The following is an 18,137-nucleotide window of genomic DNA, read 5'->3' as shown; positions in this document are numbered from 1 at the left end:
CAGTACTCCGAAATGAGCACACAATATAACAATAACAGCCAGTATCTACAGACATTCTTTAGATCTCGAGGAAGCCCTGTATTCTAGAGTTTTGATTGCATTGACCTGTCCACAACTGCTATTTTTCGTAATTCAACTGTTTTTAAAAAGACCCCATAACAACCCAATTTTGATATAATTGTAATTTCTCCCCTGTATATACATATATTATGAAATTACACAATCAGAAATCAAACAATAATTTGGCCATTAATTTCTAAAACTTGTAACTTATTGAAATATTTTATATTATTAATTTATGATAGTTCGAAATTTATAAAAAAAAAAAAAAAATATTCATTGAGCCAATGACTGAGATTAAAAGAGAGAAAGAGAGGGTGGTGTAAACTGTGTGTCATCTAGCCATAGGGATACAACCATTATACAAACACTATGACCACAGAAACACTGCAGACAGCCCTGAGACCATTCCTGTGTACATCAAAAGTATACACAGCACCCTGATCTCTTGGCCAGGTAAATAACAATGACTATAGATGAGCTCCGTCCACACCCAGTGATCCGTGAAGAAATCGTACGGTACTATTTTTGAATCTTTAAAGTCCCTCTCGAGAATAGTTCACTCATATGCAGACGTCACCATTGCCGGTGAAGGGTTGCAAACGTTTGTCCTATGCTCCACGTTTATGGCCTTTGAGCAGGGAGGGATCTTTATCGTGCCACACATGCTGTGACACGGGACCTCGGTTTTTGCGGTCTCATCCGAAGAACGCCCCACTTAGTCACCTCTTACAACAAACAAGGGGCACTGAGGACCTATTCTAACCCGGATCCCCACCAACTGTTGAAGAAAAATTTTGACAAAAATTTCTGTAAAAACCTGCCATGCCCAAAAAATCTCAGTAACTCTTTCTTGTTTGTAGGAATCGAGAATAATGCGATAACCTTCACTTAGCCATAATAGGTGTAACATAACCCTGACCTACTTAATGAACTAAATATTCTATAGTAGCATAGTCACTCTTTGTAAAGTTCACTGTTAAGTTTGCTTTTGCCTGAATGTCAGAAAATACATGCATAATTTGGAGATGTTCCTTCCATGTGTCGCTGTAGATGATAACAGCATCAATGTAGGCTTCACATCCTTGAAGGTCATATAGAAGGGAATGAATCATCCTCTAAAAGGTCGCAGGAGCATTTTTCATATCAAACGGCATCACTTTGTACTGAAATATGTCATCAGGAGTCATCAATGCTGATATTTCTTTGGCTCTTTCAGTCAATGGCACTTGCCAGTAAACTTTTAGCAAGTCAAATTTGCTGAAAAATTTCGCATTTCCGATTTTGTTTATACAGTCTTCAACTCTAGGATTCGGATAAGAATATGTTTTCATGACAGAATTCACTTTTCTAAAGTCACCACATAATTATAATCGGTAGGTAAATTCAGGTTTCGGTACGAGAATACAAAGTAAGCTCCAATCACTTTTACTTGATTCAATAATGCCATTGCCCAGCATGCACTGCACATCTATTCCTAATTACTGCAATTTTAATGGATTTAAACGATGGAGATGCTTCTCGATTGAATGTATCTTCTTTAACGTCCCACTCAATTTTTTTCTCACTTATATGGAGACGTCACCAAGACCGATAAAGGGCTTTGAATTTAGGACTATGCTCTGCGCTTACGGCCATTGAGCAGTGAGGGTTCTTTAGCTTGCCACACCTACTGTAACACGGGGCATCCGATTTTAAGGATGGGCAAAGCGTCACCAACTATAGCACCATGACAAGAGCATTGCTCTTTTGTGGAACATCCGAGAAGATTGAAGGATAATTAGTCATGAGACGTTGAATTTGTTCTCTCTTGTAAATATTCAGATGTCCATGTTTGGTATGCAGATTGGCAACAATAGCGGAGTTCTTTAAACGGACATTCTGATTGAAGTTTTTTTCACAGGTTTCTACTCTAATTTCATTTTCAGTACAATTTTGTAATGTATAATATTGGCTAAAGTGGAAACTGATTTTATAGAATTTCGGTCACATCGATCAAAATACTTTTTAACATGTTAATGCACAGAGGCTTCTTACCCATTTTGCTCTCAATCTATATATAAATATCTAACAAGGGATGACACGAAAATAGGATACCGGTTGTAAACAAAGCTCAAAATCACCTTAGTTCCAAGAAACAGATCAAATTTTCTTATACAAAGGGTGTTAAACATCTCGTAATACAAGTCCAATGTAGTCCGATCCTTTCATATTTAATTTAACGAGTTTTATAAACGAAAATAATTCAAGCTGTTCGTGTTGTCGTCGATCACGCACGGGAAAAAATAACTCCTGCAATGAAACTAACTTCCAGCTTTCGGAAACTCTCGGGAGTGTTTATATTTCGACGAAAAACATAGAATTTTTTTACGCAAATAACGGTATTTAAAACGGAATTTGTTTTTCTTTGTAAGGTAATATTTTATTTCAGCCTGATTTTAAATGCAGTGTACAACACTCCAGTCTATAAAACTCGTTTGTTTACAACCGATATCCTAATTTCGTGTCATCCCTTATTCCCTTTTGGTTAATGTGACAAAATCGGTTTTCTTTACACCGCCCAGGTGTCTTAACTATCACTTAGCTTGCTTTCAATTTCATAATGACCATAACACTTAGTCTGCAATGGATGACTGGGAACTGGCAAAAATACAAGAAATTTATCACCAGGTTTAAAATCTGTTCCTAGCATCTTTGCTCTACCAAACTCACTTTGGTTTGAGACCTCTTGAGATTTTCTTGTGCCAATTTCAAGCATTATGAATTTACTATTTAAAATTAGATACATAGTCTAAAAGATTAAGAGCACTATCTTCAGTGATACACTTTCTTTCAGCAATTTCGAAGGACATCTAACAGCATGGCCAAACATTAATTCAAAGGGACTAAATACTAGAGACTCTTGAACTATTTCTCGTACTGCAAATAAGACAAAGCGAACCCCTTCAATCATATGATGATGTTTTCATAATAGTTTCAATTGTTTAAAGAAACGTTCAAGTAACACCCCCCCCCCCCGAGACTTGAGATGATCAGCAGTCGATTTATACTGTCTAACACCTAAATCATGCATGACAGCCCTGAAACAACCCTGACGTGAATTTTCAACCTTGATCAGATTGAAAAGCCTAGGCACTTCTATAAAACTGAAGAACTTGAAAAGGGTTTTACAGATTTTACCTAAATGTTTCAAAGAGGTATAGCTTCAGGAACTTGAGTGGGCGTACACATGATAGTAAGTAAATACTGGTTCTCTGACCTAGTTTTTAGCAAAGGTCCTACACAATCTATTAAAACTCAACTGAATGGCAAACAGGACAATAAAAACAAAATTTAAAAATGCCCTTTCTCAACATAGGCCAGTGAAGTGATAAAAGTCTTATTTCTAAATGACCTGTCACGGGTGTATCGTGAGCGAAACCCATGATACCCTTACCATATAGCACTTGGACCACTGTCTGTTGAACGGCACGTCATACCTAATTTGGTGGTGCATCAGGTGGTCGGAATATTTGCATAAGGATCCCGTCGTTGATATAAATACACTCTCTAAATTTGGCGGCCTTTTCTGGCACCTCTTCCTAAGTTGGATAATACCAGGTTCCTTATTTTGCTCGTATAGTGGCTGCTCTTTCTCTACCGAGGGTGTCTTTACCCTGGGACCATCATTATCACTGGTTTTCAATGGAGAATCACTGTTATATGGCTGTCTGTTTCCATGTGAACAGCCATCAAGGTCAAACAGGAAAGTGTCACTGAGGTCAATTTCACAAGATGAAGCAGTCGTGTTCAGAGGTTGAAATTGGTCAGCCTTGAATTCTTTTCTTCTGTCATCATTCTAGTAACAACACAGGCTGGATATAAGTCATCATCTTCATCCTCAGATGCGACATTGGAAGTGATTTTCTCACAAACGAAGCGATCTGGTTTAACTTTGCCACCAGCTAAATCGCTGTCTACCAACAAGGAAACGCATTAAAAAGGAAGAGTAAGTTGAACACCTACGATAGTTCGTCCAGTAATTAAATCTGATTTCAGATAAATTCTATGTGAGGGGGAAATCAATGACGCCCAGGTCAACACTGTGTAATAAAACTGGCCCACCAGTAAAAGTCTCCTCAAACAAAGACAAAACATTCTCTAGCAATAAAGTCTGTGCAGCACCAGTATCTCTAAGTATCTGAACAGGTTTAACTTCACTAGAGTCATAAAGTGAAACAATCCCTGAGACGAAAAGGGCTTATCATCATCCATAAAATTAACAGAAGTGGACTTTGAAACTTGAACAACAGAGTTTCAGAACAAAACAAAACAAAGGCTTTTCTAACATTTCTAGATGCTGTACAAGCATGTGGCTGTGGTTTATCAAAGGTCATTTTTAAGCTTAATGCATTAACTAAGCAGATGACCTGTTTTCTTACAATAAGTACATATTGGTAGCGATTCTACACCAGTGAAACCTTCAGAACGTCCTGACCTTGAAATGGACGTAGAACCCTTGTGAGGTGGTGACTGGGTACTAGATTTAAACTCTGAAGCACTATTTTTGTCTGAGTCTACACCTTTTGATAAATTACTAGTTTGAGATTTTGCTACAAAGTTTTTCTTATGAGAGAGAAACAACTGCGACTTCCTCAAAAGTTTTCACATTCTTATCTTCTAAATATGTTCTCAAATCTTGATGAACACACTTCTTAAACTGTTCTACTGAAATGACTTGACGAACGTTAATAAAATTTTCATTAATTCTATTGGATGTCAACCATTCATCAAATAAATCTTTTTCTCAAGTAAACTCAACATTTGTTTGATTGTCATATTTTCTGAATGCTTTTGTCTGTACGTTTCAGAGACTATTTCTTAAACTTTTAATATCGCGGCGCATTAAACTTGTCAGAATATGAACTATCAGCTATAACCAGCGCCGAGTAAACATCGATCGTTTTACCAACCAAAAAAAAAACCCCGCTACAGTCTTCTATATCTACTATACATTTGGATATTTTATTGAACATAGATGTTAACGGCTTTATGACAAACGGCATAGCTTTAGCTTTTCCATTGTCAATCCCCCATATCTATGTCACAATATTTCATTATCACCTGGATATAGTATTTATGTCTCTCATCTGACTCACAGGAGCATATTTTGCACATGATCAATTTCTAAATAAAGGTAGACTACTGACAAATTGGTGTTTCAGGGGTTTGAATAGTCTGGTTCAAAGTCAGCATTTCGCAAATTCTACGATTGAATGATCTTATTTGGAAGTACAATATGTCATTACGTGTTTCATAGTAATTGTTACGCCATTCTTTACTTGTATACTGATTTTGACTATGGATTACTCCGTTTAAATGAAAAACCCATAAAGCTCATAGCGGCAGTGATCGGTCAACAGAGGATACTTCCTCCTCCTAGACACCCGATCCCACCTAATGTTTCCAGGGGTCCATGTTGTCCCAACTCTTAATTTTGTGTTTTAGTTCTTTTTCATGAATATTGTAATATTACATCATAGTGTACTTGTCTCGTTTCAAAACTGTATATTAACTGTAAACGATATTTTCTATTGTAGATTATCAAACTATGAAAATCCAGCTTCTGCTACTTTCCATGATATTTTTAGAAGGTATACTATTTTCATCTCTCTCTCTCTCTCTCTCTCTCTCTCTCTCTCTCTCTCGTGTTAGATATATGTGTCATACTACATTTTTATTGAAGGTTTTGGATCTCTGTCGGTTTCTCAGCCTGCATTCAAAGGAAAAAACGCATCGCTGACATGCTATTTTGAATTTACACCGGTGAAAATTGTAAAATGGTTTCATGATGATAATGTTGAAGGAATATGCGAAAATACGGGAAGGTGTTATAACGTGACTAACGAAAGATACTTTTTCGAAAGACATTTTGATCAATCAATTCTTCGCATCAGAGATTCTGCATATTCAATCGATCAAGGAAAATGGAGTTGTGAGATTGATGATCAGTGGAAATTTTCAAAAGAATTAGTGGTATACTGTAAGTGTTTTTTATGATACGTAAATCTTTATCTCTGTCTAAACTGTTTCCTTTTGAGAATAGTTCAACCATAATTATTCTTTCCTGAGAGCATTCGTTTACATTTCTTTTTATTTCTCTTTCTTAAAGCTCTACCATCTGCGTTTGATTTTGAAAATCCGCCACCATCTGGATCAAGGGTTCCTGAAAGTGGGATATTACTGGAAGCAAAGGCTGTCTGCGTTTTCCCTAAAGGCGGGGATGTTAAACTCCAGTACATGATTGCGGTATCTGTGCACTAAATGTCTTTTAATAAAATTCTTGAGGGTATACTCTATAGTGGCATAGAAAAAAAAAACTATTTCTAAGTGCATTTTCCTTAATGCTTGGTAAATACAGATCTGTCCAAAATATGCGGAAAAGGGGGTGGGTTTTGGGACTTGAACAGTTACTAGTAACTTCCCTGATAACTTGTAAAAATTAGTTGCATTACCTTAGTATCATTAGTCCTGATAAACTTTGAAAATAATTTAAGTCTGATATTCAATTGAATTACCGATTGCCCAACGAGGGATTTATTGTTCAAGGCACGAAAGTTCTGTGTTTATCTTTTCGAAAATAAATGATATATAAACATTCTCTACAACCAGTTTTTGTATCCTCGAATTATATGGTTGTGGGAATCATAACTGACCATCAGGCAACCAGTGTGTGGTTGTAAACGTTCAATACGAAATCTGAACTGTCCTAAGTAATGACACTCAATGTATGCACGATAGGTATTTAAAAAGTCAATATATATATTGACTTTTTTCTCTTGGTGCATTTATTTGAGATGAAAAGTGAAAAATAACGCACAGTGATCAATATCATAACTTCTATAAGGAATACAAAACAGAGTTATGCAAACACGGACCCATGGACATACAATGTACCAGAAGTGCCTAGGAGGCGTAAGCATCCCCTGTCTACTGGTCACACCTGCCGTGAGCCCAATGTCTTGATCAAGTAAACGGAGCAATCCGTAATCAAAATCAGTGTACCAAGAACGGCCTAGCAATCGGTATGAAACACGATAATAGGAAACTCAATGATAGGTTGTATTGGCAAACTAGATCATTATAACGAACATAGGATTTACGAAATGTTGACTTTAAACGAGACTGTTGAAAATATTGTAACATCAACTTGTTTGTCAGTAGCCTGCCTCGATTTAAAAACTGTCCATACGCAGAACAAGGTCTCTTGATTGTATCTTGATTAACGTCTCTCTCGAGAATTTTTCAGTCATATGGAGACGTCACCAAGACCGATGATGGGCTTCCAATTTAGGCCTTTGCTCGGCGCTTACGGTCATTGAGCAGTGAGGGTTCTTTAAGTGTCACACCTACTGTGACAAGGAACATCCGTTTTTAAGATCATCTCCGAGGACCAGTGACATTCACACCTGATGCCCAGCGTTTGGCCATGGAACTGTCCCTACCTGTTTTAACAACTGAGGTCTGTCGCGATCGGGAATCAAACACCGGCGAACGCTCAAATCTCTAGACTATACCGCGGCGGTTACTTACGTGTCGAATCAGTTAAGAAATATAAACACCATATACCGGTGATAATGGAAAATTGCTACATAGATATAGGAAGTTGACGATGGAGAAGTTGAAATCATCCCGTTTGCCATAAAGTTGAGATATAAAAGGTCTTCCCTTGTGAAATGATAGATATTTTGCAGCATCAATTATTTTTTTTATAGAATCAAAAGATTTTAGTATCAAGTTTGTGTATTTTTGGGCGTAAATTTGAAGTCCAGTAAAATCCAGTCAAAAGTTTTCTTAGAATCCCTGTCTTAGCTTTCATTATTTTTTTATTTTTTTTTAAATTATTTTTTTTTTTTGCTTTTAGCGGCAAACGTAGGTATGCTATCTTGGGCACTATCATTCTGTCCAATGTGTTTACCCGGATTTTCCGATGGCGAACATTATTTGGTCATTATTTTCCTGTTTAGGAAATTGTTTCGTTACCTCTGATGAGAAATCCTTGAGTTCATATTGATTCAGGATAAAGTAAGTAAGGTGTTGTGTGACCAAGTAGCCCGTGAGTAACCCACATACTTACCTAAACATTACGCTGTACGACTGTATCATTACTTTAGTATGCTGTATACCCAGGTGCGTCTGGCTAGTTCAAGCTACATGGCAAGTGTACCTCTTGGCGGGAACTGTCATCCGGGCCACCGAAAGCGGTCTACCAAACAGCTCGTACTGGGGAAGACTCCCCATATACTACAAGGATAAACATATATACTGCAACGATACAGTGACTCCATTTGCCATCTCATATAAGGTTGTAGTGTCTTTGAGATGATGAAGTAGGATATTTCCTCTCGTTCACAATTTAGTTGATGTCAGTTTTCTCTCAAAAATCACTTCTGACACGTTGTTAATCAAAGCGGAGTCAAGTATTACATATACGTCATCTGTAGATCAAAATGCAGCCATTATTGTCAATTTTGAATTATCAATAAATTCATCTTCAGATTCCGATTCTGAAATGATTTCTTTCAATACCTCTTGCATTGGTTTCAAGGAATATTTGATTCAGAGTCATATGTGTTAATATTTTCCACTGTTCGGGTTTGGGGTTTTTTTTTTGGAGGAGGGGGGGGTGTGCAATCTGCTGTTTTGTTAAAAGACCCTCCTTGAAATTATTTTTAATGCAATATGGGCACGCCAAATGAGGTAGTGAGAGCAAATGAAAGGAAATACGGATCGCAGACAATGTGGACGATTAGAGACAGTGGGACTTTGTCCCTCATACATAACTCCCATCAGTCACGTACCTCAAATCACTTGATTCATCCTCATTTCGTTATTTTAAAACAATCATCAACATACACGGGTAAAGCAAAGTACTAAGTAACTACAATATACAAACACCACAAAACAAAAAATTGCAATAAGATTACTATATGTAACTGAATGAATTGAATAGATGACAAGGATGATAATTCTATCCTTCAGGGTGACTCGGTTTACAACAATTTTCAAAGATCGGGTAGACAAATGGAAACATTTTACAGTGACAGTGATGACTACAATTGCCTTCAACATGAACATATAGCGATTTCGCGAATCAAAGTTGAAAGGGGTGATTTTCAACTCGACTCGATGTTCCGATTTCTGTACAAGTACAATGAAGTTGAGAATACCACTATATCCAAGTCCGCCATAGATCTAATATTTTCAGGTATACACACTTTTATCTCTCTCTCTCTCTCTCTCTCTCTCTCTATATATATATATATATATATATATATATATATATATATATATATATATTCAATAAATTCTTTTTTCTTGGTATCGGGGTAGAATAAAGTCGAAAAATAAAATCCAATACTCAAACTTTTATCTATAGCGCTTTCGCCCTACGGGCTCGTCAGTAGATTTTTAAACAATGTAAACAAGTTCCATTATGACGTCATCCTCGTGACGTTATGTGGGCAACGTCAAACATAATACAGTCATGATTGTGACGTCAGAACATTATACAATGTTAATGTTAGGCACTTTTAAAAATACAGACATATTTAAAATAGTTCAGTCTATAAGTTTTAAGCGCCTCTGAATATTCCTGTACATTAAAGGAGACATTCTATGTAAAATGTACATGTTAACACGGTCAGCCAATTAAAAGTTATGGAGTGACCGGTTTGTATAAATTGGCAAGTACCGCATCGTGGATCCTCGCATTTGAAGACCTCATTCAGTCCACGGATATACTCCACAGCAGACGTCAACCACCAAATTTGAAAAAAAAATTCACTAAAGCCAAATTTACATCAAACCCCAAAAACCAAGCAGTCTTCAAATGCGAGGATCCACGATGCGGTACTTGCCAATTTATACAAACCGGTCACTCCATAACTTTTAAAAACGGAATGAACTTCAATGTAAATTCAACTATGACGTGTAAATCTAAATATCTACTTTATTGCATGACGTGCCCTACATGTGGAGAAAACTATATAGGTCAAACAGGAACCAAATTGGCTGACCGTGTTCGTGTACATAAACAACAGATCAGAGATCCTACAATAAGAAACACACCGTGTAGCGGACATTTTGATTCGTGCGGGGAAGGCAGTTTTTATATTTTTCCATTTTACAAAGTAAAAGAGGAAAATGAACAATACGCAGAGCCAAAGAAAACTATTTCATAAAACTGTTTAAACCGAAACTAAACTGTTAATATTTTTACTTCATGTTATTTAACATGTACATTTTACATAGAATGTCTCCTTTAATGTACAGGAATATTCAGAGGCGCTTAAAACTTATAGACTGAACTATTTTAAATATGTCTGTATTTTTAAAAGTGCCTAACATTAACATTGTATAATGTTCTGACGTCACAATCATGACTGTATTATGTTTGACGTTGCCCACATAATGTCACGAGGATGACGTCATAATGGAACTTGTTTACATTGTTTAAAAATCTACTGACGAGCCCGCAGGGCGAAAGCGCTATAGATAAAAGTTTGAGTATTGGATTTTATTTTTTGACTTTATATATATATATATATATATATATATATATATATATATATATATTTATATACCTCTGTAAACACCAAAGGATAAACAACTTCATCGGTTTCATGATTATTTCTTCACAAATTCAGTTGACTTTGATACTATGTTTGTTCTTGTCAATTCTAGATCGACCATGTGATTCAAATCCATGTAAAAATAACGGTACTTGCAGTAACAAGTCCCTTAAAGAATATTATTGTAAATGTGGACCACACTATACTGGAGTAGATTGTACGGAAAAGGGTAAGCATTGAAGCATTAACATTTACGAGAACAATTTAAAATTAAAATTTACTAATCATACTTCGTATGATAACAATTAAAGGCATAGGGTCTATCTTTTATCTCAAAAATGAGATCACAATATTTTGCAAGAAGAACTCCAAAAAACACATTTGTAGTATTAATTATGAGTTATCTATAGCTGCAGCGCTTTGAAATTGAAGTCATTTTGACGTTTTAGCCCTTTCTAAAAAATTTGTCTGGAGGATAATATATCAAACTGCTACCCCGCAGACTGCTGGCTACACACAAACATAAGAGATGCGAAGTCAACAGGGTACCAGTTTAGGCAAGTGAGAACAGGGAATTAGTTTGTAATTACTATCGTATCCAATGTGTTTGTAAACATTCTGAAGAACTTTTTGTGATTTTCTAGTTATGATCATAAATTTCGCCACCTTTTTGGAACATGCAAACTTTCACCAATATCTTAGACCCTATGCCTTTAGCGATAATCAATTGCTATGATAATCTTAACTACATATGAGTAATTGATGAAAACCTTATTACTATGGTAAGATCCGGATAACTATCTTTAAGTTATACCCATGATATCCAAATCACATATTCATTTACAACATGTCTCAATGTTAACAACGAATCATAAATATACATAAAAAGTGACAATAACAAACAATGAACAACCTCATAAATCTTATAAAGAATTCAAAATCGAGAACGGGGCAATCCAGGACCCCATATAAACACCGTAGATTGAATCAGGTGCCTTTGTGGAAAGGTGAAGGTAACGAACAGTGATAAATCGCATAACTCCTATAAGCAATACAAAATGAATACTTGGATGAACACTGATCCCTGGACACACCATAGGTGGAATCAGGTGCCTAGGAGGAGTAAGCATCCCCTGCCCGGTCACTCTGGCCATGAGCCATGTATTTTGATCAGGTAAACGGAGTTATCCGTAGTCAAAATCAGTCCTTCGTCATGAACACGCAAATGTACCAATCAGCAGTGAAGACCAGGATTCATAGAATTACTGAATAGCCTGAATGAAACGCATCAGACAAAACGAAGGATACCAAATACAAACAATATATCTATAAAAACGACAAAATTCGCAAAGTGCCAAACTAAAATGACATCGCCGAAACCTCAACATCAAATTCCCTGCCAGTTTTACGCCTCCGTCCAGAAATCAACCACACACAAAACATGATTCCCGCGTATTAAACCAGTCTGGAGGCACAAAAATCGCATGCAGACGACAATTGAACAATTTACACTGTATATAGCTATGAGAATCCAAAGACGGAGAAGCCGATACCATCCAGTTTGATACGAAGCTGAGTCATATTTTATTGTCCATGTCCAGCAAAAACGTCCCAACATAGAAATATATGAAAGACTTTGTGGGTGTCTCCCAATTCAAGTCCACCAGGGCATTCCATATCGATACAAGAGTAAAAATGAAAACCGCCAAGAAACAACGCAGCAAATACATCCAACAACAAGCATAGGGCTCTGTTGATTCAATAGACGATAGAGAAAAGAAACCAGAGAAAATGTATCTACATTGCATTAAAAATATTTTATCTCTAAAACAATAAACTCATAAAGAAAATATTAATTTGTAATTCAAAATGTGGTACTACTCGTATTATCTCATTAATTGAAGATATTGCATTTTATCGATTTTACCAAGGAACATTTTAAATAAATATCTTTAAAATGACCTTTTGTGTGATTCAAATGGCTACTGTTGGCCTATAAAATTGTCAATGCTCGACATTACGTACAAGGTATCCAATGAGGAAAAGTAATGTGGTTTTCTACATTTTGCCACAACCTGTAAGTAGGTTAAAACGGCCATTATGGACATATCATGGTTCCTTCCTCCTACCAAGTATTTGTAGGTGAAAAATGTACTAATGTTCATCAGAAGGAACGACAAATTTATACTACATGACCCAATGCATCCATCTTGTCATTTTGCGGTATATGCACATATGTTTTAAATTATGGATAATTTTCTTATGATGCAATATTAGATATAGATATGTTAGTACAAGTACATATTTTACATCTATTGGTACATGTTTGTATTCAATAATGTCTCGGGAACATTTTCTTATCATCCTTATCGTATTTTTAACTGGTTGCATAATGTAAAAATGTATGTTTTTCTCGTCAAACATTTTTACTGCACAGTTGCTTTTTGGCATAATACTGTCCCTAGACTATTTATTTCAACTGTATATATCTTTGTTGTCATTTATTGAATTTGTATTTGAATATGCCTTTAAGGTAGTTGTTAATGTTATGATTTCAAAGGGCTGACAAATTAAAAAATCATAGTACTTTCATGAAGTCGATCCATAGATATATCGACTTCACAGAAACACATATCGACCGAGCATAGATATATCGACTTCACAGAAAAGCATATCGACCGAACACGAATTGAAAAGGTTGCATTTGTTATATTATTTTTCAAAGAATGCTTGACAGAATTAGGGAAAACAGGCTTCGCTTCTATATTGTTTAGAAGTAGGTAATGACGTAAACCAGAAAGAGAATTTGATTGGTTGGAATGACGAACGTCAGCGAATCACATTCATTGTTGCACGTAGTAAAATTTCCCTAATCTACAATGTATTATTAGAAAGTACAGGTCCATCCGAGTTTTTCTTTAATGTTTTTAATTAGAAAGACCCAGTCAATCCGCATTTCCATACGTTGACACGTGATATCAAACGAACCAATGGTGAAGTGCATTACAATATATAATAATAATATTGGAAAATATTTTACAATAAAAAAAATTAGGCATTATATCATATGGTATACTTCCGGAATCCTAAAACTTCAGAAGCTGCAGTATTTTGTAGTTGATCCTTGCAGTTACGGACCATGCAAGAATGGTGGAACATGCCATAGTAACATCAAAGAATTTAAGTGGAAATGCGACTGTCCTGTGAAGTATTCTGGTGCAACATGTGAGCAACAAATCGGTAAGCAAATAAGAAACATGGAATAGAAGATATTAGATTAGGAATTACATAAAAAGTATGAAGTTCTTCAATATGTTTATGAATATCATTTGAAGATACAAGCAGTGCATCCTCCACAACGAAAAGCATTTTATCAGGTAAGCTCGAATTTTAAAGAATAAATAGTATTGCGTGATTTTTTCATATTAGACAAACTTCCTATATCTAAATTGTCTTGTGTTTGTAGTTTTGATACATGCTTCTTCGATGTGGTTGTTGGGATTCCTTGTTCTATATTTGGGAAATAACAGCAAAAGTAAGTTGAAATACTATTTCTGTATTATAGAAAACGCTAACCCAAAACGAGGCAAGTTTAAGAGTAGAAAGGAATTACATTTTTATACAAAGTACCTGCACGACTTTAAACCAATGTCTGCTTTCACTTAAGATCCTATCTAGGAATAAAACATGCAATACTGTGCAAATCGTAGATTACCAAATCTTAATGAAATCTGGTGGGTAGGTAGACATCGAAACTACATCTAGTAATTGGAAAAATCATCTCCAAAAATTCCTATTTTCAATAGGGTAACCATACTCAGCGCCATTTGTATTTGGCATATTTTTATCAATATCAACATTAAAAAAATCCAGAAAAAAAGTTAAAAATCAAATGTAATTTATTTTACTAAAAAACAAATTTCAAATGTATTACAAAGTTACAACAGGCATTCCTATTCCAAAAATGATATAATTCATAATCAAGCATGCAACATATCAAAGGACAGACAATTCTTAAGAATTGGCATATTGCCAATTTTTCAGACATGAATAAAGAGTACATATTTGAAAGGTCAAATTTCTTTTTATATTACTGTCACAATTGACTACTAAACTTCATTAAATCATATTATTGTGTTTGGCTTTTAAAAATCATATGAAATGTTAGGGTTTAAATAAAAAAATCTTCCAATAGGTTATATGTACATTTATGTTTTTTTTAGACAAAATTAAAGTTACATGTAAACATTATGAAATAATTTACATAATAATAACAGAAAATAGCATTCAAAAATGGATATAAGTAATATTGCCAATTTCTAAGAAATGAAGAAAAGGTATATATTGGAGGGTCACATCTTCCAAGAGCAGACTAGGAAATATGTCTTTTCTACACTTATGTCAAAAATAGACCACTAAACATCATTAAAGAATATAATTGAGCTTGGCATTTAAAAATCATATGAGATATTAGGGTTTAATTATTGCCGTTTTAAAACACAGTATTCAAAAAGGTTATGTGTACATTTATGTCATCTAATCAAAATTAAAGTTATACACCAAAAAATAGCATACATCATAATCAAATATACAACACGTCAGAGGGTAGGACACTCTTAAAAATAGGCAATATGTCAATCTGTATTAATTACTTAAACTCATACTTCGCTGAATGAATTTCATAGTATGTTATAGTTACAAATGACAATGGTCTTCCAGAAGTAACATTGGTCACAATTAAACGTACAAGACAGTATAATACATGTACAAAGGGCATACAAGTCTTAACAAGAGGCCCATGAGCCACATCGCTAACCTGAGTCACCTTGGTCCATATCTAAAGATTTTCCTTATATATTTACATAAAAAACTTTTATTCCTATTGTGGCCCGAACCTACCCCGGAGGCCATGATTTTTACAAACTTGAATCTGCACTATGCACTTTGTCGGGAAGCTTTCATGTAAACTTTTCTGACCCAGTGATTCTTCAGAAGAAGAATTTTAAAGATTCTTCCAATATATTTATATGTAAAAGTTCGATCCCCTATTGTGGTCCCGTCCTACCCCCGGGGGTCATGACTTTAACAAACTTGAATTTGCACTATGTCAAAAAGCTTTCATGTGAATTTCAGCTCCTATAGTCCAGTGGTTCTTGAGAAGATTATTGAATGACCCCATTCTATTTTTTGCACTTTTATGATTATCACCCCTTTGAAGGGGGCATGGTCCTTCATTTGAACAGACTTGAAAGCCCTTTAGCCAAGGATAATGTAAAACTTATACGGTACCAATTTTGATGCACCAGATGCGCATATGAAACAAAATTCCTAAAATACTAAAAACAAACACATTACACTCCAGATATATTTTCAGTTGGTTAAACTAAAGTAAGAACAAATACGAACGGTGGTTGAATTGCATTAAATTATGAAATTTTACCAAAGTACTCTAACGTGCTTCAGTATACTCTGTTCAGTAGGACCTCATGAGTACTGTTGTCATTTATCAGTGACCTGCACTGTAAATGCCATGGGTGCACATTTCATTTGTAAATAAACATGCAGCCTATCAATTCGTACTATATTTAAAATGTAACTCATATGATATTAGCATTTTCTGAAAATCTTACCAGTTCCCACTTTAATGTGTGGTCTTTTGTGCAGTCAATATTCTTTGAATAACGATAGCAGTGCGAGCAACTCTGCTCGATTTCGCCTTACTTGTTTTGGGATGCCCTTTACATTGACATGTTATTTTGTTGACTCTCCAGTAAATATCAAACTCATCGCGATGCTTTGGACAAATACTAAGTTTTAAACAAGTAGGCCGAGCATCTAACTGTCAATCGTAACTATTCCAATTTGGCACTGTAAACTGGAAATTGGAAATGCTGAGTCACCGAAATTGTCTCTCATATCCAAATGAGTTTTGGTTTATTTAGTGCACTATATCTTTAACAATCCATTTTCACTTTCGAAGTGCAGTGATGTTCCACAACAACGTCCGGAAGTTGAAAAATAACATGAAATATTGAGATCACCTCCTTGCATCGTTTGAACTACCGCCTTTGTTTTTCACCAAACAATATTGAAAGGGAGGTAAAATGCCCAAACCTTCAATAATACATTTTTGTAGATTTTTCAAAACAGTGCTTTACAAAATCATAAATATTTCAATGTGAAAAATGAATAAGGTTCTGAAAAAATATTTTTCAGCAAAATGATAAGCAAAGGAAACATAATTTTTACAATCATCCTTAATCATCAAAACATACTAAATTGCAGCTATATATAGTGTTTCTAATTCAATTTTCGTCATGTAGATATTATTTGCCAAGCTCCATATATTTACATTATGTTGGAACTAGGATTAGTCTAAAGAATATTTCTATTTCCATCTATTCTTTTTTACCTCCTTTTGAGATAAATTAGTTTCTCAAAAAGAGGGGGAAATCTAGATTATTGATGTGGGTCTATCTCCAGACCTCATAAGAATAATCTAATGACCATAATTCATTTTTACAGTATTTATTGTGTTGTTGATAGCACATTCTTATAACAAAAACAAAATTTCAAAATAAATGCATTGTAATAAATTATTTCAGAGTCAACCAAATTGTGAATATATTATTCATAAATTTGTTATGAATTGCTTCTATTATGCAAATGAGGTGTTACTAAAATTAGACTGGAGGGTGATACAAGTTATAATGAGGCAACATGCACTCTGAAAAAATTTAAATAATAATACAAGTCCAGGAATTGATGGATATACTACTGAATTTAAAAAAAAAATGGAAGGATTTGGGACATTTTGTTGTCAAATCTTTGAATTATTCTTTTAGAAATGGTCATTTATCTGTCACTCAAAGACAAGGTATAATAGTACGTATACCGAAATCTGATAAGCAAAAACAATACTTAAACAAGAGGCCCATGGGCCACATCGCTCACCTGAGTCACCTTGGTCCATATCAGAAGATTTTCCATATCTATTTGCATGTAAAACCGTAGTCCCTATTATGGCCCTAAACCTACCCCTGGAGGCCATGGTTTTTGCAAACTTGAATCTACACTATGTCAGAAAGCTTTCATGTAAATATGAACTTCTTTGGCCCAATGGTTCTTGAGAAGAAGATTTTTAAAGATTTTCCCTATATATTTGTATGTAAAACTTTGATCCCCTATTGTGGCCCCATCCTACTCCGGGGGGGGGGGGGGCATGATTTCAACAAACCTGAATCTGCACTATATCAGAAAGCTTTCATATAAATCTCAGCTTTTCTGGCTTAGTGGTTCTGGGAAGAAGATTTTTAAAGATTTTTCCTATATATTTGTATGTAAAACTTTGACCCCCTATTGTGGCCCCATCCGACCCCCGGGGGGCCATGATCTTAGCAATTTATAATCTGCACTATATCAGGAAGCTTTCATATAAATCTCAGCTTTTCTGGCTCAGTGGTT

At 35.1% G+C, this 18,137-nt stretch overlaps 1 protein-coding gene across 1 annotated transcript in view; it reads left to right on the top strand.

The window, feature by feature from the left end:
• Positions 1-18,137, top strand: part of LOC125676951 (uncharacterized) — a 184,807-nt gene that overhangs the window by 93,291 nt on the left and 73,379 nt on the right. Inside the window, exons 2-9 of the mRNA XM_056157908.1 lie at positions 5,640-5,693; positions 5,786-6,082; positions 6,212-6,348; positions 9,082-9,307; positions 10,786-10,902; positions 13,791-13,913; positions 14,009-14,050; positions 14,140-14,208. Of these exons, the coding sequence (XP_056013883.1) occupies positions 5,651-5,693; positions 5,786-6,082; positions 6,212-6,348; positions 9,082-9,307; positions 10,786-10,902; positions 13,791-13,913; positions 14,009-14,050; positions 14,140-14,208 (1,054 nt within the window). The 5' untranslated portion in view covers positions 5,640-5,650. The remainder of the gene's footprint in view (positions 1-5,639; positions 5,694-5,785; positions 6,083-6,211; positions 6,349-9,081; positions 9,308-10,785; positions 10,903-13,790; positions 13,914-14,008; positions 14,051-14,139; positions 14,209-18,137) is intronic.

This window comes from Ostrea edulis, chromosome 3, assembly GCF_947568905.1.
Source record: "Ostrea edulis chromosome 3, xbOstEdul1.1, whole genome shotgun sequence".
NCBI lineage: Eukaryota > Metazoa > Mollusca > Bivalvia > Ostreida > Ostreidae > Ostrea > Ostrea edulis.
The sequence above is the reverse complement of the archived record's forward strand: the minus strand, read 5'-3'. Positions and strand labels throughout refer to the sequence as shown.